Genomic DNA, 25027 nt, shown 5'->3' with positions numbered 1-25027 from the left:
GACTGTCAGTGATGGTGAGAACAGAGACCCAAGGTTGGGAGTCCTAAAGTTAGAAATGAGTGTCTCCAGTGCTGAGACTCCCTGGGCCCCCACCTTGCAGCCTTGAACTTGCAGAGGAGGGGCCATTGCTCTAGATACTCCCCCAGCCTCATGGATAGTGAGTCTTGCCAGCTCCCTTGAGAAAGCACTGGCCCCAAGCACTGTCTCCCTCAGACTCATGGTCTACCCAGAGACCTGGTGAAGGGGTCAGCCTCCTTTCAGAGAGACGTGGGCTGACTTGGTCCTTCCCAGCAGTCCTCAGGCATGAATTGCTGAAATAGAGAGTCCAGAACCTTGGTGGTCTGTGTTAGAAACTGGACCTTCCCTGAGACCAGGTGGCTCTGGTCAATAAGCTATGATGCAGATGTACTGAAAGGCTTTCTGATAAGAGACCCATCGAGGGAGGCAAAAGCCCCTTTCTGCCTGTTTCAGATGCCTGGGACTGCAGCAGCCATCTGGGCACAAACTGACCCCCTGGGGATGGTGGAGTGGAGGCTGGGAAGAGCTTAGGTCACAGAGGATGTTGTGAGTCCCTAATTATTCAACTCTGAACACCCTCCTTCCATATTTGCCATTTCTGTGGCTTTGGGCATACCAACTAAGTCTCATTTGCTTTTTTCTTTTTTGTAAAGTAAGGATAAAAACCCCATCTTGTAGTGGAGATTGATGAAATATGAATTAATTCATCTGATATGCTTAGCAGAGGGCTTTACAGTAAAAAAAACAATGACTACAGTAATAATATCATAGTTAATAGTAACAATAATGCTGCTGGTGATGCCATTTATCCTGGGGAAAGTGTACTCATCACTTGAAAGTGAAAGTCACTCAGTCGTGTCTGACTCTTTGTGACTCTATGGACTATACAATCCGTGGAATTCTCCAGGCTAGAATGCTGGAGTGGGTAGCCTTTTCTCTTCTCCATGGGATCTTCCCAACCCAGAGGTCGAACCCAGGTCTCCCGCATTACAGGTGGATTCTTTACCAGCTGAGCCATCAGGGAAGCCCAAGGGAACTGGGGTGCGTAACCTTTCCCTTCTCCAGCGGATCTTCCCGACCAGGAATCGAACCGGGGTCTCCTGAATTGGAGGCAGATTCTTTACCAACTGAGCTATCAGGGAAGCCCCCGTCATCATCACCTACCATATCCCTAGTTTGGATATTCTGATTTTCTTAGTGCACTTTGAGACTATGTTAGGGTTTTGCTTGTCTGTGGTTTTCTCCTTTAAAAGTTTTAACAATGATCACTAGAATATATCCATGTCCATTTTTTTTTTTTTCCCCTAGTGAATTATACCATAGATAGGTTTCTGGGGTAAGGTCAAGTTAGGTCTTTATCCTATGAGCTGTTGTTGGGCCAGCTCTCCTCTGCATTCTGCTCCCTCATTGGGTTTGTGAGCAGAACCAGGACTGGGTACCAGTGGTCCAGCCTGGGCTGGATTGCACTGGATGCTGTGATGATGGTGCCCCCAGGTGTTGGCAGTCTCATCCTCTGCCCACGCCACTTTAATCAGACACACTGATGCTCAATTGTAATGGCCATGACAATGAGATATGAACCCCCAGAAGACAGTCTCTGGACAGCTCCCCTTCAGAGGGGTTCCCAGCTCCCTCAGGGGTAGGTTCAGCCAGTCGGGGTTCTGGCAATTCCTCTCTGCTGTGTGCTCTAGAGCAACTCAGGGTGACTGGCAAACTTTTCAACATGGCTCAGAAGGTGAGATGTAACACAATACTGTGGTTGTGGAGAAGGCTCTGGAGACAGATTCTCTGGGTTTGAATTCACCCATTCATGTTTGGTGATGTTAAGTGAGTTATGTGACCTCCTGGGTCCTTTCATTGGCACTTTCACTTTTAAAATGAGGCTGTCAGATTCTGGTGCTTCGAGACTGGAAACTGTTGGAAACATCTATTTCTTATGAGGCATGTATTAATTTATTTATTTTCCCATAAAGAGGTTTCTCCTAGGGTGAAGGTTCTTAGAGTATGAATAAAATAAGTTCTTCTCAATTTTTTTTTTTAAGTAATATTCAATTGTTTTCATTTCTGGATGAAAAGGCCCCAAATTTGACACAGTAAAATTTTACATCAATCTTTTATTTCTACCAGATAGCTCAAGGTTATGATGTTCTCTTGTCTCTGAAAGAAAACAAGGCCAGACAAAGCAGAATATATGAATCAGGCTCAGCTTTCCCCTCTCAGGAGCGGGAGGGGTGGGCGGACGGACACTGCAGCCCTTTTCCTGTTGTTCATAATTCATTACTGTAGCAGTTTATAAAGGCCTTTTCAGAAGTGCTTCTCAAAGCCGACTGGAACAGAAACTCCATATACCATAGTTAAACCCACTAAATTGCTGCTACAAGGGGAGAGCCGGGTTGGGTTTGAGGAACCAAATGTGACCAGTGATATGATCCTTCGAGACACAAGACTCTATCTGTGGCAAGGGCTGATGGGCACCGTCCTGAACTCATGGGGTTCAGAAGACCAGCAGGGAACCCAAAATTCTTTTGGATGCTCCCCCTTTCAGGAGTCTTTCAGTTGGAACCCCTCCACTCCTGCCTCCATTCCCCTTGCTAAATTGCTGGGTGTGCTTCTCAACCCTCATTTCAGATTCTTTCTAGGCTGTTCCTTCTATGCTTTACCTCTTGCAGAAATCACTCCTTCACCAGGTCAGGAGTCCCTCCTCTGTGCCCCCACTACGCTGTACTCGACCTGCTGGTCACTGCTGGAATCACCTATTGGCTCGTCTGAATCCTTCCTTAGCCTGGGAGCTCCAAGCAAAGGAGGTCTCACCTCCCTGGCTTCCCACTGCATGTCCAGCACCCAGCACAAGGCCCAGCATTCTGAAAAGTGCAAGTGTTGGCCTCCCAGTCGAGTCTGAGTCTTTGCAACCCCATGAAGTGTAGCCCTCCAGGCTCCTCTGTCCATGGAATTCTCCAGGCAAGAATACTGGAGTGGGTTGCCATTCCCTTCTCCAGGGGAGCTTCCTTGCACTGAACCCGGGTCTCCTGCATTGCAAGAAGATTCTTTACTACCTGAGTCACAGGGTAGCCCCCGGCACTCTGTGGAGATGTTAAATAAATAGTTCTTAATGGACTTCCCTGGCAGTCCAATGGTTAAGAATCTGCCTGCCAATGCAGGGGGCACAGGTTCAAGCCCTGATCCGGGAAGATTCTACATGCTGTAGGGCAACTAAGCTTGTGTGCCACAACTACTGAAGCCTGTGCGCCTAGAGCCCACGCTCCTCAACAAGTGAAGCCACTGCAATGAGAAGCCCACACCCTGCAACTAGAGAGTAGCCTTTCACTCACCACAACTAGAGAACCCCTTTGTGTATAGCGACAAAGATCTAGTGTAGCCAAAAATAAATATACATAGGAAACTAGCTCTTGAAAAAACAAATGGATTTCTACTCCTCATTTTCACTGGAAAAAGTAAAAGTGAAACTGGCTCAGTTGTGTCTGACTCTTTGCGACCCCATGGACTATACAGCCCATAGAATTCTCCAGGCCAGAATACTGGAGTGGGTAGCTTTTCCCTTCTCCAGGGGATCTTCCTGACCAAGGAATCAAACCAGGGTCTCCTGCATTTCAGGTGGATTCTCTACCAACTGAGCTATCAGGAAAGTCCCACTTTCACGGGAGTCCCATTATGAAATGGCTGGCCTTTCTTCTCCACATAGGGATTTAACTCAAATCCTATTTTCCACCAGACACACCCAGACACCTCCACTCACCCGCTTCTACCCACTTCCCCTCACACTCATTGATCAGGTCTCTGAAATCACAATTGTGCACACTACAGTGTAGGGTTTAAGATGATGAATTCTGGACTGACATTTTCTGAGTTCAAATTCAGAATTCCTCAAATAATATCTGTGAGATCTTGGGTAAGTAAAATGGAAATGTTAGTACCTATCCCTCAGTATTGTTGGGAGGATTAAATGAGGTAATATCTGTAAAGCCCTTTGCCTGACTCAATCCAAGTGTTTTTTGAAATGAAATAACCAACAACTTAACTGTAATTTGGAGTTTCTAAAATGTTCACTCAATGTTCATTCTGCTACTGAGAAGAATCTGGGCTCTTGGAACTTTTTCTCTAAAGACCTGACATGCAGACCACCATTCTGGAGGCACTGGGTCTCATACTGAGACTTTGCCCACACCTCCCTTAGAGCTGGTGTTGGCCTGTCTTGTAATGGTATCTGAGTGTCTTTCTCCCAATTAGGGAAGAAGTTCTCCCAAGACAGGCTTCATAGCATTGTATCTCTGTGTCTCAACATTCCACACAATGTTTGGACCAAAGCTGGCGCCCAGTAACTGTTTGTTGAATGAATAAATGAAAACAATAGACACATAGCCCACCTACGATTGGCACCCATTGCTCCTTGAGTCCTAGGATGCTGGCTTTTACTCTAGGACTAGTTCACATAGCTGGCTTTTTTTTCTCAGAGGTATGCCTCAGGTTTCCAACCATGTACTAAACCCAAGTCCACAAAATCTGATGTCCCATCTGGGCCCTGATACTGGTTGCATCCTCTCTCCACCAACAATTTGGCAAGTATTTCTAGAAAACTAGTGTGCTAGGCTCTATACTGGACACTATGGATATAGGTGTGGGTCTTGTCCATGAACCACATCTCAAGTGTGCTTGCTCCCTAAAGAATTCTGATGTTGGGTTACTGTGGATATAAGCACTGGGCTGAGACCAGATTTGAGTACATCATGCCTCCTAGGACACCAACACCCTCTGCAGGTTAGTTCTCTAACCTTGACTCAGTCCAATCCCATCTCCATTCTGCCTCTTCTCAGCAGCCAACCCCCAACCATCATGCCCTGGACTCTGAGTCTCCTGCCATCTCTCAGAAAATAAATTCAAATAGCATTGCTGTCAGCTCTCCCTAACCCTGGACTTTTGTGGAAATTGGTCACCTACTAGGCTAAAGGGAGTTTCTAAATTTAAACATTCATCACTCCCCATACTATTCTAAAATAATTTTCTCTTAAATTCAAACAGTACAGTATGATGATGATACCCCCCTTACACACGAAAAATTAATATGGTCCAACTGGTTATAAATTTTGTACTCACTTCCTGCATATTTACAGGTAGTCATAAAAAATGGACAAGTCTCATGAGCTATATAGATGGGTCACTGTATAATTGCCTACAAAGAGAGAGAAAAGCGTATTAAGGATATAGAAGTAAAAGAATAATATATAATTCATAATATAGAGATTAAAGGTGGGTGAATATGAAGTGGCCCTTCTCTTGAAAATGTTTAATCATTTTTTAAATACCAACACACCTTACTATAAAGACAACATGGCTTATACAAATACAATCAGTAAAATCCTACAGTCTTCAATCAAAAGATTATGAAATTCTCAAATAGTCCCTAGGATAGGGCATTTATGAATTCAGTCTGAATATATCAGTTAAATACAGATTTCTTAATAGTTGATCCATTATGTAATGAAATAATATTTATATAATGACAATTGCATACTCCATAAGTGTAAGTTAGATTTAATGAGACGTTTATTGGCACAAATGATTAATAATAAAACTCTCCCTGTGGAAGGTAATTCATACACATGCAATATGGCCAAGAAGAAAAGCTCCTTTTAATGCTTACCTTGTGTGCCATGTCCAATTGAAATCAATTCCTTGTTAAAAAACATCAGCCTAAGACTCCAGGGCAATAGTCGTTTGGAGTGAGACAATGGACAAAGGCACCCTTTTAAACATGTTGAACTTACAGCAGATTTGTGTCGAGATTTAAACTTTATTTTGCCAGTAAATTGGTACTTTTTTCCTCAGTAATTTATGGAAATGTCTCAGGGACCAAAATAAGCATTTTAAAATTTTTTGGGGGGGTGCACATTTGAAAAGCAGATAATGTGGTAATTATGTGATCATCATCTCAAAAGTGACAAGTGCAGAATTATATGATATATGTCAAGGTCTTGTCAAGTGCTAAGCACTGTGCTAGGCACTCTACTGCACAATTTCAGAGACAAAAAAAAAAAAAAAGAAAGAGTTTGTTTGGGGCTTATAACTAGAAGAACATCCTGGCCGCTAACTGTCATGATGATTCCCAAGCAAGTAAGTAATCAGAAAAGCAATACCAGGCAGACTGGGACTTGCAGTGTTTGAGGATAATGTGTCCAAATGACCATGTATAGCTCCTTACAATGCCCTCGTTTACATTAGAAGTATCATGAACATAGGTTTGAGTTCTAGACTGACTACTTTCTACTTGTGCTTCACCCTCAATTAAGTCACAAAATGCTTTAACGTCTCAAGTTGTCCTTCTCAGCAAACTGGTGACACTGAGGTGTCCCTTTTACTTCCCATACTGAAGAGAAACAGACAACACTGGTGTCCAAGGGCTTCACGCCCTCTGCGCCTTTCCCAGACTCCAAAGAGAAAGCACACCGGAAGATACAATCTTATCTGCGCGGTATCCTTCATACCTGCTACAGCAACCTGTGCAGAGGACGCACCAACTGATACCGGAGGAAAGAAGGGGCGTGTCTACTGAACTCTACTTAAAATTCCCTCAATGATTTCTTCTATTCCATAATAAGATAAAAGGGAGAGATGTCACAATACTGAATTCAGTGCACACGCATTAATGACAGTGTACTCAGAGCACCCAGCTGCCACGGCTTTGGTCCCTCCCGGAGAACTGCGGTACCACTGGGGACTGTCATGGGCCACAGCAGCCTTCCTGAAATGAATCTATTATGAGCAGTGTCATCCCTCAGCCTGTAGTTTTCAAAATTGCTACTTTGCATTGGAAAGCAGACTTCTCAGGAAAAACACAATCTGGACTAACCCTGAGGTTTATTTGGTTTCTCTAAGTCCAAGGTTACAGAAGATACTAAGGGTGATTCAAAAGTACAAAGAAGGGACTTCCCTGGTTGTCCGGTGGTTGAGAATCTGCCTGCCAATGCAGGGGACACGGGTTTGAGTCCTGTTCTGGGAAGATTCTACATGCCATGGGATAACGAAGCCCGTGAGCCACAACTACTGAAGCCCACTCACTGTTGAGCCCATTCTCCACAACAAGAGAAAGTACCGCAGTGAGAAGCCTGCGTGCCGCAACTAGAATAGCCCCAACTTGCTGCAGCTAGGGAAACCTGCACACAGCAACGAAGGCCCAGTGCGGCCAAACATAAATAAATAAATACAACAGAAAAGTGTAAGGAAGAAAGACTGAACAGAGTCAGTCATCCCCAAGAACACTTTCTGAAGGTGGAACATGAGGAGTGAGGTGCTTAATAAATATCGTCTCTTCTAATTTTTGCTAAAATTTTAACCATGACTGTAGTTGGGTAGAGGGGCTATGGATTTTGTTTATTCTGTGTGTGCGTGCTAAGACGCTTCAGTTGTGTCCGACTCTGTGTGACCTCATGGACTGTAGCCTGCCAGGCTCTTCTGTCTGTGGGATTCTCCAGGCAAGAATACTGGAGTGGATTGCCATGCCTTCCTCCAGGGGATCTACATGATCCAGCGATGGAACCCCATCTCTTATGTCTCCTTCACTGGCAGGCGGGTTCTTTACCACTGGGTGCCACCTGGGAAGCCCCTTTGTTTATTTCACTCCACTCCAAATTTTCAGGCAGTAACATGGAATGGTTATAAATGATTTACATGCATTTTTGCTAAAATGTGCAAATAACTCCAAGAGGTTTGGGAAACTCTATGTTGAGCATAGGTTCTCATCGGATTTGGCGGGGGCGGGGGCGAGGATTTTCAATCCTACCTCCACCACTTAGTAGCTGCATAACCTTGGAAGGGAATTCTTAACACCTCTCAGTCTGGTTGACTTTCTGTTAAATGAAGATGATGAGAATAACAATCTAATAAGATTGCTGACCTTGGAGATTCAACTTTGTCCTTAAGAAAGAGAAAATCACGTTAGTTCCAACAACTCTAAAGTACAGCCTTTCTAAGACACAGATACTGAGGACACACACTTGTTATATCTCAAAATCACCTCCTCCACGGCCTTTGGAATGCACACACAGAGTGTGGACAAATAATACACACATATGAGACACACAGTTTCTCTCTTTCTCTCTTTTTTTTTTTTTTTTGCCAAAGAGGAAGTCCATTTCTTGAACATCAGTAATTTTTGGACCTTACATTTCCTAAAGTGAGAAAGGTGTTTTGGATACACGTTCTCAAGTAACTCCTAATATGAACACATCTCTGTGAGTCAAATTCCAGATCAATGTGTCCAACAGGCTTTTCATTGTCAACTGAAAAGCAGAAAAGATGATTTGCCCAGAAAAGTAAATGCAGACCACATTTCAGTAACCAATAGGGAAGGCCATCTTTGACTACTTTCTCATGCCCCCTATCCCCAACCCCTGATCCTTTCAAATGTGCCTTGAAAAGTATGGGAGAAAAGTCTAGGTCTTCACAAAATCTTGTTATCTTTTCTGCCTGGGAACACAGCAGGACCACGGCTCTCAGGCTCCCTTGCATTTTGGTGGAGCGTGGAGCTGAGCTATGACTGATGGTATGTGAGCAGAAACAGCGGACTTCCCCAGGGGGGCCAGGCCAACCTCCCATGCAACCTGCACGGCTTGTCCCCACTGCACCGAGAGGAAGGGTGCAGAGCATCCATGGAAACTTAGGAGATGACAGGACCACTAGGTTGAATAGCTCTGTGTCTCTGAATCACAGTATTGGAAGACCACCCTTCAAATGTCCAACTCCATACAACCTTAGCAGGGAATACACTTTTTGTAAATTAAGCCACTGAAGTTCTGGGGTTGTTAGTTACAGCACTCAGCCTCACCATGATACAGGAGACAAATCTGAATCTCACTCCATGATGACAGCTGATAGACAATTCCACAAATTCACCCCAGTGGTAAGGACATTTACAAATGAAAACAGAATCTGTTGACAATCACAAGTACAGATCTTGAAAGACAGAAGTTGAGTTCAGAACTCAGGAGGCTCTGCTGGGGAGACTTTGTACCTGACTCCCAGCCCCTGAGGACCAACACAGCCTCAGCAGACAAGAAACTTTCTGGGCCATCCTCCTCCCTGCCCCCTGCCACCCTAATCACCACCTCCAAAAAGTGAGAACCTCCACAGGAGTATTTTTAGATCAGACTAATTTCCAGAGCCAGCCACACCTGGGAGCTGGACTTCAATGCTCCTGCTGATATCTTTACTATTTAGTGAGTGTGTGCTAAGTCACTTTAGTAGTGTCTGACTCTGTGCAACCCTATGGACTGTAACCTTCCAGGCTCCTCTGTCCATGGGATTCTCCAGGCAGGAACACTGGAGTGGGTTGTCATGCCCTCCTCCAGGGGATCTTCCCGACCCAGGGATTGAACCCATGTCTCTTACATCTCTTGCATTGGGCAGGTTCTTTACCACTATCACCACCTGGAAAGCCCTGCTATTCAGTATTGCTATTCAAATATTATTAATATTTACAACAATATAATAAGTCTGTTTCTGAGCCTCCATCTTATAGGGCATTATAAGTTTTCCAGCTATCAAGTCCAAGAAGAAGACCTTATATTCTCCCTCTCTTAATAATCGCACAGACTCTTGGGGTATGTGCACTCTTTCCTTGGGTTCTGTGTCCTTTATGCTAAGGCTCTGGGATCACTTCCCTGGGAAGCTCTCACTGGATACTCTTTCGCTGGGTTTCAGGGCCCTTTCCCATGATCTCGTAACATTCAGTGCTACTGAATGGCATTTATTTCAATGAGAGTATATTATAAATATTTCACTTTGATTTTCTCAGAATATGAGGGTTGAGTCAAAACAGTTTCATTTCCAGCACTGGGGGACACAGCCTGGTGTATTCTTTAGTTCACTTCAGAAAGATTCACTGAGCATCTGGCTGTGTCCCAGATGCTAGGTAGTCAATGGGGACTAACAGCTGTTAAGAGCCCCTGTTCTTGCGGAGGTAATGGTCTAAAGATGGGAGACGGACAGTGAGCGCAGGCTGGCTCTAATAAATACACAGTCACAGGTGGTGTTGGTGATCTGGAAGAAACAAGAATGTCATGTTTCTGTGACATTCTCTTTGTCTTTACCCAAACAGACCTTTTAGACAAAAGTTTGAGTGCAAGTTGTTTATTTGGGAGTGATTTCTGGGAGAGCAGTGGGAGAGTGGAGAAGTGAGACAAGGAATTGAGGAATGGGAGTCAAAGTTCACAGCAGACTGACGCTGTAGGTGTCAGTCGCTCAGCCTTGCTGGAGGCCTCTGAGAGACTGTATGGACCATGCCTGAGAACTGCACCTGTGGGGCAGGACCACAGTCTTAGGCAAAGATCAAACACAAACAGATGGATGGATGGATGGATGGGTGGGTCCGGTATTCTAGGATCAAACAAGAGGATTGAAGGAGGTAATGGATAAGAAAATAAGGACCAGATGGGGAGTACATCATTGCTGGATGCATGGTGATATCCATTAGGCCTCTGTAAGGGAATGCCTGATTGCCACCCACACTGTATTTCTGCACTGGGAGCTGCAAGAGAATACGAACGTGCTAGTTACACATGCAAGGAGATGGAAACCCAACCTGAGTTTTCTCAGGCGTGCCAGTGGACCTCGGAAGAAATTTCAAATGTATTCAGAATCAATTACCTTCAGCTGAATGATGCTGTGTCCCATAGGCTCCTTATGGTCTGGAAACAGAACTCGTGGTTCTAACTCAACCTTCCTAGAAGTCCTTGATCCATCCCAGAAATGCTGACATGGCACAGCCAGGCCTGTAGACAGAAGCATCCTGGCAAGTGAAGAAAGGAATGCAGTGAGGTCCCTGGAGCAGTCTGAATAGGGCACAAGAGTGAGCTATTTACACAGATGTGAACACTTGAATATTTATTTTACCTCTTGGAATTGTCCACGTGTATATTTTAACAAGCACACATTCATTTTTATTCACTCACTTATTCATTTAGTACATATTTATTGAGCATCTATGAGGAACCAGCTGCCAGTGATCCCATGGTGGGTAGAGACACCATGTCTCCTTCCTTCTCAGATACTTCCCTAGTGGAAGCTGAGGATGTTCAGTGTGTGCGTGCATGCTAAATTGCTTCGTGTCTGACTCTTTGCGACCCTGGGGGCTGTAGCCCACCAGGCTCATCTGTCCATGGGATTCTCCAGGCAAGAATATTGGGGTGGGCTGGCATTTCCTTCTCTAGGGGATCTTCCCAACCCAGAGATCAAACTCAGATCTCCGGTACTGCAGGCACATTCTTAATGCTGAGCCACCAGGGGAAGCCCAAAGATGTTCAGTACATATACAGAGTTATCATATGCTAAAGAAGGAAATCACACAGCCTCCCATGTGATGACACCTATGGGCACTTAATCTACGTCGGATGCCTCCTTGAAGAAAGGGTGGATGAGTAGGAAGTCGGAGGTAAAGGTGTGACAGAGGAGAACAGTGTCCAGCCAGGGGGAAGAGCCCCTGCCAGGACCAGAACCAGGCAAAAGACTGTGGTCCATTCAAGGATGAGGCGAAATGCTGGGGAAGAGGGAACACAGAGAGACAGCGAGACCCCAGCAGAAGGCGAGGCTGTAGAAATGGGCAGGGGACAGATACACAAAGCTTCCTCCCCACAGTGTTTCACATATTTCACAACGTGTTTGTGGGCAGTAGATTAGCAGATTTTACAGATTAACCACCTGAGGTTCAGAAAACATTCACATAAAAGAAAGAGAAACTTTGTGACACGGGGAGCTCAACCAAGTGCTCTGTGATGACCTAGAGGGGCGGGAGTTGGGAGGAGGGTTCACGAAGGAGGGACATATGCATACATGTGGCTGATTCAATGTTGATCTGTGGCACAGGCCAATACAATATTGTAAAGCAATTATCCTCCAATTAAAAAAAGAAAAAGAGAAGACACTTCAAGGAATTTCCTTATTTCCCTTATATCAGCGGCAGACACTTCTTTAGTGGCTTATCTAGTAGCTCAGCTGGTAAAGAATCCACCTGCAACGCAGGAGACCCTGCTTCAATTCCTAGGTTGGGATGATCTGCTGGAGAAGGGGACCCACTCCAGTATTCTGGCCTGGAGAATTCCACAGACTGTATAGTCCATGGGGTTGCAAAGAGTCAGACACAACTGAGCGAGCAGATTCTGTTGCCTCCTCAGGCACTTCTTTAAAAAAGTCTTTTGGTCATGCAACACAGCATGTGGGATCTTAGTTCTCCGACCAGGGATTGAACCCACGCTCCCTGCATTGGCAGCACTGAGTCTTAACCACCTGACCACCAGGGAAGTCCCAGCACATAGTTCCTGAGTGCTCAGCATGTGCTAGGTCCTGGCGGGCACAGGGTAAGAAGAGGATGGATGGCCAGATGAACACTAGAGTCTGGAGGCCACAGGGCACAGAGGCTCCCATGTCCCAGCCAGGGCTTTCAGGAGACCCTGCAGATTAGAGAGACCACCCGCCTTCTCCTCATGCTCTGCAGTCTGTGTAAGGGCCAGCAGGGGATACTGAGTCAGAGATGTATTTTGAACTTCATCTCTGTTGCTTACCATCAACGTGAGCTACTTGTCCTAACTGAGTCTCACTAATTTCTACAAAATGGGCATCTTGACAATTCCTGCCTGACCCTGTAGATGGTGTGTAGTCACTGCCATACAGGAGAAGCGGGGACTGAATTTTCACTTATCATACCCATATTCCACCAACACCCACAGCCTCTCCATCTTCTCACTGTAGTCATTGTGGAGATGCTAGACAACTCATGCCTCAGGCCCTGGATCCTGAGATCCTTAAATGCTCCAGGTCTGCTCGAGCCCGCAACTTGGCCAGGGGTGGCTCCGGGCAGTTGCCACCAGCTGCTGTGGACTAAGCATGGGCTCCCCACACTGGTTCCTCCTGCACCCCGCGTAGGGGTCCAGCTCCAGTCAGGCAGACTCTCGCATCCCACTGTGCTGAGAACACAGGTCCATCTTCCTTGTGCTCCCTCGGGCCTTTCTCCTGAAGCTTTGATGCCTCTGAGCATCTGAGATGGCTCAGTCCAGCTGCCCACCTGGAGGCCAGGCCCTGTGGCTCTGAAGGAGGTTTTCTGGATGGCAGCCTTGTAAGTCTGGGAGCACCTGATTTTGTGCTGGGAATTTCAGGTCAGATGGATTCCCTGGGTGCTTTCCAGATTGATCCCCAAATGACTGAGATGATGAAAATGGTAATTTTGTCTCTTGTTCCTCTCTCCCAAGATGGAACACTATCCCCTCCCAGTGCCTGGAGCCCAAAGACTCCTTCCAAAGCCTGCTCTGCCCCTCAAAATCTCCTTGCTAAACCCCAGCTCAAGCTTCCCAGAGGGAGGTACCCAAGCAGAATTTCCTGGGACAATCACATGATAGATGACGTCCCAGGAATGACAGAGCTATGGCAACAAAATCCAGAGCCTTGGGGACATGTTCTTTGGAAGGAGTTGGCAGTGGGAGGGTGTGAGAAGGTGAGGGCTGATACCAAATATATATATATACATATACATACATATATATGTATATATACATATATATATATATATACACATACATATATATATTTCAAGTAAGTCTATACAGAGGCCTGGAAGAATTTTAGATATTTGGGGTTCTCTTCTCTTCCATCATGCTTCCCTGGTGGCTCAAATGATAAAGAATCTGCCTGCAATGAGAGAGACCTGGGTTCAATCCCTGGGTTGGGAAGATCCCCTGGAAAAGGACATGGCAACCCACTCCAGGATTCCTGCCTGGGACATCCCATGGACAGAGGAGCCTGGTGGGCTACAGTCCATGAGTTCGCAAAGAGTCAGACACAACTAAGCAACTAACACTTTCACTTTTCTCTTCCATCAGAACTAAAATTTCAGCCCAGATATTTACCAGTTGTGTCAGCTGTCTACTCTGCTCTCCTGTTTCTTCACCTGAAAATAAGGAATCATATTTTAGCTCTCAGTATGAAGGGCTATTAGGGGAAATTCAATTTAAAAAAATTCAAAACATTTGACACATGGTAGGTGCTTCATAAACATGTTTATTTTGTATTACTTTATCTTTTGCTTGAATTTAGAATGTGTGCAGATCTGCTTTGACTATTTGTTTGTTTACTCATCAAATATTAACCTTCCACCTCTGACGTTCTGAGCCACCAGCTGAGAACAAGGGGTAGAAAAACATGATCCTTGCTTGGGGCCCAGGTCTATCGCTTGAGCCTCTGGTTACGATGAAAAGTCTCAGGTGTCAGGCAGAGTTCAGAGATTCTGTTTCCTCTGGTAGCTTTATGACTTTTGGGCTATTCCCCACCAAACTGCACTCAGGTTTTAACTTCATTAACTTCCTGTTCTGTCACAACAGTTGAACAAGAATTTCTCCATGAGCAGTATTCAAATCAGCTTTTAATGAGCTATTTAATTAAAGGCTAATTGAGGTGAATTCATTAAAGATTTCTAAATTATGCTTATCAGGGTAGCTATGTTTTAAGATAAGTTTTAAATATTTGTTTTATATTGCATTGTTTGATCATAAAAGTAGGTATAAAATTACTTTTTTAAAATTACTAATTAGAATGTGGGTACATTTTTCTCCCTTAGTACTTGAGTGGGACTGTTAGCAAATCAATTTAATATAGGTGCAGGGTTGGACTGAGGCAATAAGAGATTACTAGCGATCATAGCTGAGGCTGTGTTTGGTCCATGAAGAATGCTCAAGACTCCTGAGATGAGGTATTGTTGGACTGTCTTTGATCTGGTGTTCCGACTGCAGTGTAAATCATAACTGCTTAGATGCCGGGTTCTCACCAAGCCCTGATGACTCTTGGGTTTCAAGTTGACTCTGTAGAGAATGGGACTACATCTTTCTTAAGGCCCAGTACCACTTGCAAAATGAATGCGTGAAACAAATTACGGTCTCCCCAAACACACCAGGACAGCCCTAACCTTTAGAAGCCCATTCGCTGGGGCTGAAAGTTTAGCTCAACAAACATGCACTGAACATCTCCTCTGTGCTAGCTATGGCCCCAGACACCAACGTACAGATGAATCAAGGTCATGGTTCAGTGAGAGGGATACACACGTCAGCAGACAAGTACACTCCACTGTGGTATATCTGTGTTTTGAGGCCAGGGAAAAGCCTCAGGAGAGAAGGACAGTGTGCTAGCCTGACCCAGGACCCCCCATGAGGGATAAGACTAATTCTTGATGGACAAGTAAATGCTGCCCCAGCAAAGAAGTGGAGAATGTCATCACTGGCACAGTAAGCCTGACTAGGTGGGAGAATCTGATGAGGTTGAGGATTAACATGGAATTCAAAATTGCTGAATGGAGATGGGAACGGGACAGAGGGCTAGCCAGGAAGACAGGTGATGGGCAGATTATGAAGTGTGGGGTAGGAATTTGCAGTTTGAACTTGAACTTTAAGGAGTGTGGCATGAAAGTGAAAGTCACTCGGTCATGTCCAACTCTTTGCCACCCAATGGACTGTACCTCTCTCCATGGGATTCTCCAGGCAAGAATACTGGAGTGGGTTGCCATTCCCTTCTCCAGGGGATCTTCCCAACCCAGGGATCTAACCCAGGTTTCCTGCATCGCAGGCAGATACTTTACTGTCTGAACCACTCTCTCTATGCATAAGGTGTGGAGAGCCATTGAAAATCTGCCCCCCTCCCCCCTCCCCCCCACACACTGAAGGCTTTAAGAAAGAAAAGGGCAAGCACAGACTCTACAATTTATAGCCCCTGGGGCAGTGTTATAATGTCAGGACAAGAGAAGAAGACTCACAGCAGGTATTAAGAGTTTCACTGGAGATTTCTGCACTCTTTAGGCGAGAGGGTGGATAGCTAGTGGATTGTAAATAGATTAAGGAAGGAAAATCCAAGAAAAAACTAAGACATAAATATCCTGAGGCTGTGTAATTTGCATGGAGAAAGAGAATGGTCTTAGCTGAGCTACTTTAAAAAAGTACCAGAGACTGGGTGGCTTATGAACAATAGATATTTATCTCTTACAGGTCTGGAAGATGGAAGTCTGAGATCAGGGTGCCAGCATGGTTGTGTTCCTGGGTTGGGGGTGGGGGGCTGCTTTGGGCTTGCAGGCTGCAGACTTCTCATCTTCTTCTCCCACGAGTGTGGGTGAGCTTTCTGAGGTCTCTTTTATAAGAGCACTAGTTTCATTATGAAGGCTCTACCCTCACAAATAATTGTGTCCTAAAGGCCCCACCTCTAATACCATCACACTGGAGGTTAGGATTATAGTATATGAAATTTAAGGCCAGGGGTGGGGCAGGGATCTCTTTGGTGGTCCAGTGGCTAAGACACTTCCGACGCAGGGGGCCTGGGTTCGATCCCTGGTCAGGGAACTAGATCCTACATACTGCAAGTAAGAGTTCATGTGCTGCAATTAAGCATCCCCAGTACTGCAAAGAAAATGGAAGACCTGGCACAGCCTAAATAAGTAAATACATATTTTTTTAAAAAGGAAATGTAAGGGGACACAAATATTCCTCTCTAATAAGAGGGGAAAGGACAACGGGAGGAAGTACCCAAATTTTGGTCTTCCGTATCAGAGTGAGTGGTGGTTCCAGGAGCGAAGACAGAGACTTTCAGTCAATACACACCTGGAACACTCTGATGGCTGCATCTCATTTTAGGAGAGACAATACCCAACTTCAGGAAGATATACAACCAGGCTGGTGGAGGATCTGAATCAGCTGCCATGTGCAGCTGCTAAAGGAAATGGGACTGCTGAATAAGGAGCCTCAAATTGGTAGGTGGCTGTCCCGGGAAAGAAGGGGGCAAGCCATGTGCCTAAGGGGAGGACAACCTTATTTTCTTGTTTACATGGACACTAACAGAGTGAGTGAATCAACAGTGGAATGGAGGAGAGTGCTAGTGAGTGGTGAACTCCTTCTTCTAGGGAGGCTACAAGAATAAGCTGGGGTACCTGCCATAGCTTTATTCTAAAGGAGATGCTTTAGAATCCGGATGGAGTGAGGGGGTGGCTGGTGACACTAAGGCCCTATCCAGAGCTGCAACTGAATGGCTCCCTGAATCCCTGATTGCACTAATTAATCAATCATTTGGCCCTCTCTTGCAAAGACCAGCTCCCTCATCCTGTGTGTGCACATGTGAGGTGAATGAAGAAAACTCCTACTATAAATACTGTGGAAAATGGTGCGTGGCTAATATCACAGACACTATTGAGTAAAACCACTTTCTTTTTAAAAAGTTACTTTGTAATTTACATTGTAAAAGCATCCCCAAAGATGGGGTGGTCTACGAAATAGAAAGGCTGACATGAATCAGAAACGCCAATCCCAGGGTCCCTAGTAGGGCTCAGCAAGGTGAAGGTAGGCCCTTTCCTTGAACGCTTCTTCCTGACACAATGCATGTGGACTCCCTGGTGTGTGGCAGGCCGGGGAGAACAGTGTTTATCCCCTGGCACACAGATTAAGAGGCTCCCTTACACAAACTCACCAACAGTTTAGAGAAGTCTCTCACCTACATGGGACAGACAAGAAAGATAAGTGTCATTCTATTGATATTAGGGAAAACCAGGGTTTTCACAGTGATTAGGGGGAATGGATTGACTCATTCATTCATTTCATAAACATGCATTCATTCATTCACTCTTCTACTCATTCAGAACTGGCTTTCCCAGCTCCATCTTGATGCTCTCTCCTCTCCTCTAGACCTCACTTCCACTGTCTTCTCTTGCTTGGGCAACCACCATAGCTCCTAACTGGCCTCCCCACATTTATTTTTGCCACCCCATGAGCTCTTCTGCACGCTTCTCTCAAAGTGATAGCTTTGAAAGCCAAGCAGCCCTGTGACTCACTAGTTTATTGTCTTCAATGTCCCTTCTACACTTTGAAAAATCCCATCCAACTGGCCTTCAGCAAGTGCTGTGGGCTGAACTATGCCCTGTTCCCCCAATTCATATGCTGACGTCCTAACCCCCAGGATCTGAGGCTGTGACTGTATCTGGAAACAGCGTCTTTAAAGAGACTTCAAAGAACCACCTTTAAAGAGGTGGTTAAACTACAGTGAGGTCATTTGAGGGAATTCCCTGGTGGTCTAGTGGTTAAGACTCCATACTTACACTGCCAAGGGCCTGGGTTCAATACCTGGTTGGGGAACTAAGATTCCCACATGTCGTGTGGGGTGGTAAAAAAATAATAATAATAAATAAAAATATGAATAGAAAATGAGGTCATGTGAGCGACTCTGATCCATTATGACTGGTGTCTTTATAAGACAAGGACCTTTGGACACAGATGGATACAGAGGAAAGACCACATGAAGACGCAGATGGAAGACAACAGCCATGTGCAGGCCGAGGAGAGACGAGGAGAAGAAACCAACCCAGCTGACACTCTCATCTCAGACTTCCAGCCTCCAGAATCCTGAGCAAACACATTCCTGCTGATGAAGCCTCCAGTCTGCGGTTCTCTGTTATGCAGGCCCTGGTAAACTACCATGCAAAGAACTTCCCAAATGTTCAGAGTTCTGACAAAGCAGAGCCTTCTTGGTTCCAAGAGAGCTCGCTGCTCACCCTCTGCACACCTGAGTCCTTCTCAGTCCCTACTGCCAACTGTGTGCATGCGCGCTCCATCACTAAGTTGTGTCCAACTGTTCTGTGACCCCATGGACTGTAACCCGCCAGGCTCCTCTGTCCATGGGTATTCTCCAGGCAAGGATACTGGAGTGGGTTGCCATAGCTTCCTCCAGGGCATCTTTCTGACGCAGGGATCAAACTCGTGTCTGTTATGTTTTTGCATTGGCAGGCAGGTTCCTCACCACGCGCACCACCTGAGATGACACCTTTTCAGAAATGCTTTCCTGCCCATATCGAAAGCAGCTCCCTCCTCTCATTAGTCTCTCAGGTACCTGTTCACTTCCTTTCTCCTGCTCTCCAGAATTATCAGCGAAGTCAAGCCTCCTCTACATACTGTAAGCTCTGTGAGTGCAGAAGCCACACCTCCTTTGTTTATTGCTGTGGTCCCGGGGCACAGTGGCTGACTCTGAGTAGACCCTCAGCTGACTTGTCAAATGAATGAATGAATGCGACAGTGATTGAGCAGTTCTGACAACTTGTCCTTCACCTGACATGCAGAAGAAAGAGATGAACACATCAGTCCTGGGCCCTCTCAGTGTGGGACATAAAATCCTACAGGTAAGACTGACATCAACCAGGTAAATAGGACAAAGTGCAGTAAGGGTGGGGCTTCCCTGGTGCCTCAGTCAGTAAAGAATCTGCCTGCAATGTAGGAGAGCCGGGTTCAGACCCTGGGTGGGGAAGATCTCCTGGAGAAGGGAATGGTAGCCCACTCCAATAGTCTTTCCTGGAGAATCCCATGGACAGAAGAGCCTGGAGGGCTACAGTCCATGGGGTCGCAAAGAGTTGGACACGAGTGAAGAGGCTGAGCATAGCACACCGTAGTAAGGTTGACATAGAGGTAGCTGGCCCAGACATTACAAACTCAGACATCTTTCTCAAATGCCAGGGACTTTGTGCAGATGACTGGTGAAGAGGATATCTCACTGAGTAATTTCTGGTGAGCTGCAATGGAATGAAACATCATGACTTTTAATAAGCTGCTTTTTCACTGAGAAACAATTCAGCTTCAGATTGGTGGGCCTGCACTCAGGCGGCCCCCACTCTCCTAGCAGCACACATGCAGATTCGGTTTCCCAGGAGACTCCCTAACGGAGGCAGCATGAGGCAGAGGATCCATCATGCTCCAGCTGGAGCAGAGCTGAGCAGAGAGAAGGCCAGGGAGAATTTACTACCTCTAGAGGCAGATTGATTAGAAAGAACTGCCAGGCAATTTCCATTTGCATTTTTGCCCGGGTAAGATTGGGGAGAGGGAGATGGTTCTGAATGAGCACAGCCCCATCATTTTCTCCTAAAACTTGTTCCAATTTGTCTCCCTGCTCCCAGAAGTTACTACCTTGCATAATCCAGGGAGCGAGGTAATCAGCACTCTGAGTTACATCGGTTTTGCCTGTTCCCTTGATAAAATGGCAAAATTCGCCTGTGAAATTCTGGAGTTCATTATGGTGTCGCTTTCTCTCCCCTTAAATCAAAGCCATTTTATCAACCTTCGGTCGAACCAGGTTCCAGAAACGGCATCTTCGCTTCCTCTTGCTTTCAATTATTCAAACTTGTTTGCTGATTAAAACAAAACAAAACAAAACAAAACAAAAACAGGCAGTACCATCTCTGGGTGAGATTTTAGCTCAGACTTTGCCAACTGTTCACCAGAGGTGGACTTGAATTCCCACCACTCACCAGCAAATGGAAAACAGTTGCCCAAGGGACAGCTGGGGCACCGAGAAGACGCTACAGTGTTGGGGACACACGTGGACACAAACTCTCACACAGGCAGACCTTAATTGAAAAATAAAACAATTAGCTTTTACTACTTCTGAAATAACCGAGGGAAGCCCATTTATAGGATGACTGGGAAGAAACAGCCATACGCTGTTTCTTTTTTAATAACATTGAGTTGTGTTCACAGTTAAGCTTATTAACACATGAGAGCGGAACAGAGCGGGACACCAGCACGCCAGTTCATTGATTATCTGGGAACAGTCCCTGCTTCTTCTTCTCTTCTCAAAAACAAAACAGAAGTCTTAAACTGGAGAAAAGACTTTCTGTCAGTAGGGACTTGTGTTTCAATCTGTCCCAAGGGTAGGTCATACAAGGTTGTGCACCGAGGGGCTTTTGAGATCTGCAAGAAGAGAGGAAGGGTTCTGGCCGCTGTGTGTCGGTGGGTCTGTCAGGGAGGTGGTTTGCAGATGGGTCTGCAGCAACACTGCATGTCTGGTGGGGGTGCCCCCATGGGGCTCCAAACTCGAGGCGAGCCTCCAGCCAGTGAGCCTATTTCCACAGCAACTCTGTATCTGTCAGGTTTTCCTTTGCATCCATAGGTGCTCGTGTGAGGTATGGGGACCCTTATCGGTCTGTGAATGGGAAGATCTCTGCTCTCTCCTGGCACTTAGCCACCCACAGTGTATCCAGGGGCCAGCAGCTCCTCAGTGTGGCTTACAAAGCCCTCTAAGAAATGGCCCCAAGAATCTATCTTCCTTGCTAGCTACCCTCACCCACAATTCACACCTAAGCATACACATCTGCCTGTGCTGGTTTTACATTTCTATGCCTTTGCACAAAGTTCCCCCTAAACTCAGCTATAGCCTTCCTCTTCTGGTACATTCTACATTATCCTAATAGTTTCCACTTGGTTTAATCCTCCTTGGTGAAGCCCCTGACAGTGTTTTCTCATCTCAAATTCTGGCAGTTCTCTGCTGGTTCTTCTCTATAGCTATTATGGTTTCTGTCTTTTCACTCACTAGTGTATCTTAAGAGCAGAGAAAGTCTCAGCTCAGGCATCTGGCACATAGTAGGTGCCCAACAATATCTGCTGAATGAAGTAGAAACCAATGAGACAGACTGGTGTGCCCTGCTGTGGGGAGGAGATGCTGGTGCAGGAGAAAAGAATCTTGTGGGTAGTTTCATTGTTTTTCTCATCCAACCTGTAGAGTTCCATAGGGATATGACCATCGTGCAACACGCAGTCTCCATTTTATTACCATTTGCCTTTTTAAAATGATATGGATAAAAATATGAATCAGGTGAAAGAAGTTTTTAAGAGTCAAAGCTCCCCTTAACCAGAAACCAATGATTTTATCTTTCTAATGTCTGTCCATATGGATGTGTGGCTTTGCATAAGTAGTCAAAAGTCACAATCAGGTATTTCGCTTTTCTCACTTTTAAAATAATTGATTGAGTTTTCCCTTCTCCTAGTTCTTCAAAGGGTCCAAGCAGATGCTTGTATTTTCTTTTTCACAGTATCAGGAAATGTCCCATTGCTACATATTCCTCACATTTGCTTCCTAACTAATGGGGAAATGTGTACAAATGTAGGTATTCCGTGTCCAACTACCTAGGTTAAAATCTCAAATCTATCACTTTCCAGATATGTGACATTAATGAAGCTATTTAACCTCTTGAAACTTCAGTTTTCTTTTTTTCTGTAAAATGGTCATAATAGTAGCACTTAATAAATATCATTATTATTAACATTTTAAATATTAATAAGAAACAGTCTAAGCATAATTCCTGGAACATAATAACAGATCAGTAAATGTTAACTGTCTTATCACTGCAGTTGTTATTGGTAGAAGAAGATGGTAATTTAAAATAAAACTTTACATCTATCACCTATAAAATAGAATTAACCCCTGAATAACGTGTTTTTGTCATTTTTGTTTCCAGGAGGATTAAAAAAAGATGGTAATAGTTAAGATGTCTATGTTTCTGAAAATAATTGAACACATGTCTGGTAATCTGATTAGAGGTCTGTGCATATGCATGTAATTAGAGAGAAATTTACACTAATTTTTAACCACTGTGTGACTCCACTTACATACATGTCTGAAGTTGAGAGTAGCTGGGTAATTATAACATCAAATTACAGTTGATTGTTGGTTTAGTAGAATAGGGATGGTTCTATTAATAAACTGTCTTCTGATGGTTCTATTAATAAAATTGTTTATTCTGTGGTGGCCAAGTCTTGGCCCTATTTGGGCTTTGGTTTTCTCACAGCTACATCAGGATGGTAGACCAGATGATTAGCAGAGCCAATTATAGTTCTACAAGTTATTTCTATTCCCTACACATCTGCCTTTGGCACATGAATGGATTTTCAATGAAGAGTCTTTTTGCTTTTGGTTGTTCCTCCTATTTTCTATACCTCTGTTGGCTCAGATGGTAAAGAATCCGCCTGCAATGCAGGAGACCTGAGTTCGATCACTGGGTTGGGCAGATCACCTGGAGGAGGGCATGGAAACCCTCTCCAGTATTCTTGCCTGGAGAATCATCATGGCCTGGCAGGCTACTGTCCATGGAGTCGCAAAGAAGAGGACATGACTGAACAACTAAGGACACACACATAGTGAATAGAAATTATTAGAAGGGACTGTTATCATGAAAGTATTTGATATTCTACTGAGTTGCCATATTGAAGAAATATGCAGTAATATATAAAAGAGTGAGCCACTTTGGGGAATGATGTTTACGTCTCCTAACAAACTCCACTAGGCATTATGGTGCCTTGGAGTTCCTGAGAAGATGTCTAAAGTACCCCATTGGGGTGGGCTTGATAACCCCGGAGGACACTTTTATAAACTTAGAGTTTGGAAAAATGCATCTTCTATACTCTAGAAAGATGCTTCACACGAGGAACTGCAACAATTAACTCTTATTTTCACTTAGTCAACTCCTCTTTTAAGCTAAAGGAAAGGTAGTGTCTTATGGCTTCTTCCCTGAAGTGGAGGCAGAGACCTGGGAGCACAGACACTGTGGTTTGTTTCTCTGCAAAAATGCGGGGTATGCACAGTTTATAGATGGAATCCATACATTGGTCCCTCAGTCCGCCCCTTGCCAGGATTTATGCACCAGCCACCTGCCATGTGGACAACAGTGGGCCATTATGGTGCTAAAGTTAAGCCCCTCTCAGAGCCAAAGTAAAGAAAGGCAACTGTGTTTATTTTAAATACATAATCAATCATAACCTTGTGAATAGCCACTTTTCTATTAACGCCTTCATATATCATCTGAAGTCCTCTTGATTCTACATAATTCTCTTTTGTCTGGTTCCTTGTCTTACACTTCACTGTTCCATTCAAGGGGGTAATACAGAACTGCTACTCAGAACAAGTATTTCCTGTATATTCACTCTTTAGGTCCAGTGTTAGCAAGAGAAACATTTTCTGTAAATAATGCAGAGTGGAATGACTCATAAATACTTCAGTTACAAGGGATTTGTGAGCAGGGAAAAGATCAAATGACTTTTGAGGACTGAGTCTCAGGGTTTAAATGCTGACTTGGCCATTTAGTATCTGAGTGAGCACAGGCTAATCATTACTTTTCTGAATCACAGTTTCCTCAGCTGTAAAACAGGAGCCTCATAGGGCTGTGTGTAGCTCTACATGCAGCCAAGTAGTTGACTACATAATGGTTCATGAGCATGATGCCCACAGGAGAATCTGTTGATGTTATTTCCCATTCGTGCATGCTCAGTCATTTAGTCACGTCCAACTCTTTGTGATCCCCCAGACTGTAGCCTGCCAGGCTCCTCTGTCCATGGGATTTCCCAGGCAAGAATACTGGAGTGAGAATGAGTTGCCATTTTATTCAGGGGATCTTCCTGACCCAGGGGATCTTGCCAGGGGATCTTCCTGACCCAGGGATCAAACCCACCTCTCCTGCATTGGCAGATGATTCTTTATTGCTGAACCACCTGGAAAGCCCCATTCTGTTATTGTTCAGTTGCTAAATTGTGTCCGACTCTTCGATACCCCATGGACTGAAGGATGCCAGGCTCCTCTGTCCATGGAATTCTCCAGGCAAGAATACTGGAGTGGGTTGCTAGGAGATCCCCTTCTCCAGGGGATCTTCCTGACCCAGAGATTGAACCTGGGGTTCCTGCATTGCAGGCAGATTCATTACTGTCTGAGCCAGCAGGGAAGCTCTGATGATGTTGTTAATGTCTTATTATTATTCAAATTACCTACATTATTAAAGAAAGGAGGAAAGACCCTGCCACGTATTGAATTTATACTATGCACCAGATATTGGATATTTATGTCAAGCTCATAACATTTCGACCTCATAGCACATAGTACACAACCAGGTACCAAATAGGCTATCAGCAAATATCTGTCAAAAGAATGAAGACATAAATGAATGACCCTCTAAAACGTATTATCGTCCACATGTACAAATAAGAAAAGGCAGTTTATTAAAAAGTAGCCCTTGCCAGTGATCTTAACAAATATGCCCACAGTTTTATAACATCTTTGAGGATGAGTTTTAACCAGCAATATTCAGAAATTCAAGTTTTATTTCTTCTTAGTGGAGAATTTTGAGCTGCAAAATCAGCAGTTTAGAGAATCCTGCTGTTTATCAAATGTTAGAATGCCAGCCATC

The 25027-nt window shown here is 44.8% G+C and overlaps 1 protein-coding gene across 1 annotated transcript in view; it reads right to left on the bottom strand.

The window, feature by feature from the left end:
- Positions 1 to 10200: 10200 nt before the first annotated feature.
- LOC122691792 overlaps positions 10201 to 25027 on the bottom strand; it is a 374778-nt gene continuing 359951 nt past the window's right edge. Inside the window, exons 7-9 of the mRNA XM_043898642.1 lie at positions 20327 to 20425; positions 10675 to 10816; positions 10201 to 10555 (exon numbers count right to left, since the gene is read on the bottom strand). Of these exons, the coding sequence (XP_043754577.1) occupies positions 10346 to 10555; positions 10675 to 10816; positions 20327 to 20425 (451 nt within the window). The 3' untranslated portion in view covers positions 10201 to 10345. The remainder of the gene's footprint in view (positions 10556 to 10674; positions 10817 to 20326; positions 20426 to 25027) is intronic.

Source organism: Cervus elaphus, chromosome 4 (assembly GCF_910594005.1).
Source record: "Cervus elaphus chromosome 4, mCerEla1.1, whole genome shotgun sequence".
Lineage (NCBI taxonomy): Eukaryota > Metazoa > Chordata > Mammalia > Artiodactyla > Cervidae > Cervus > Cervus elaphus.
Note: the sequence above shows the minus strand (reverse complement) of the source record. Positions and strands in the feature narration are given on the sequence as shown.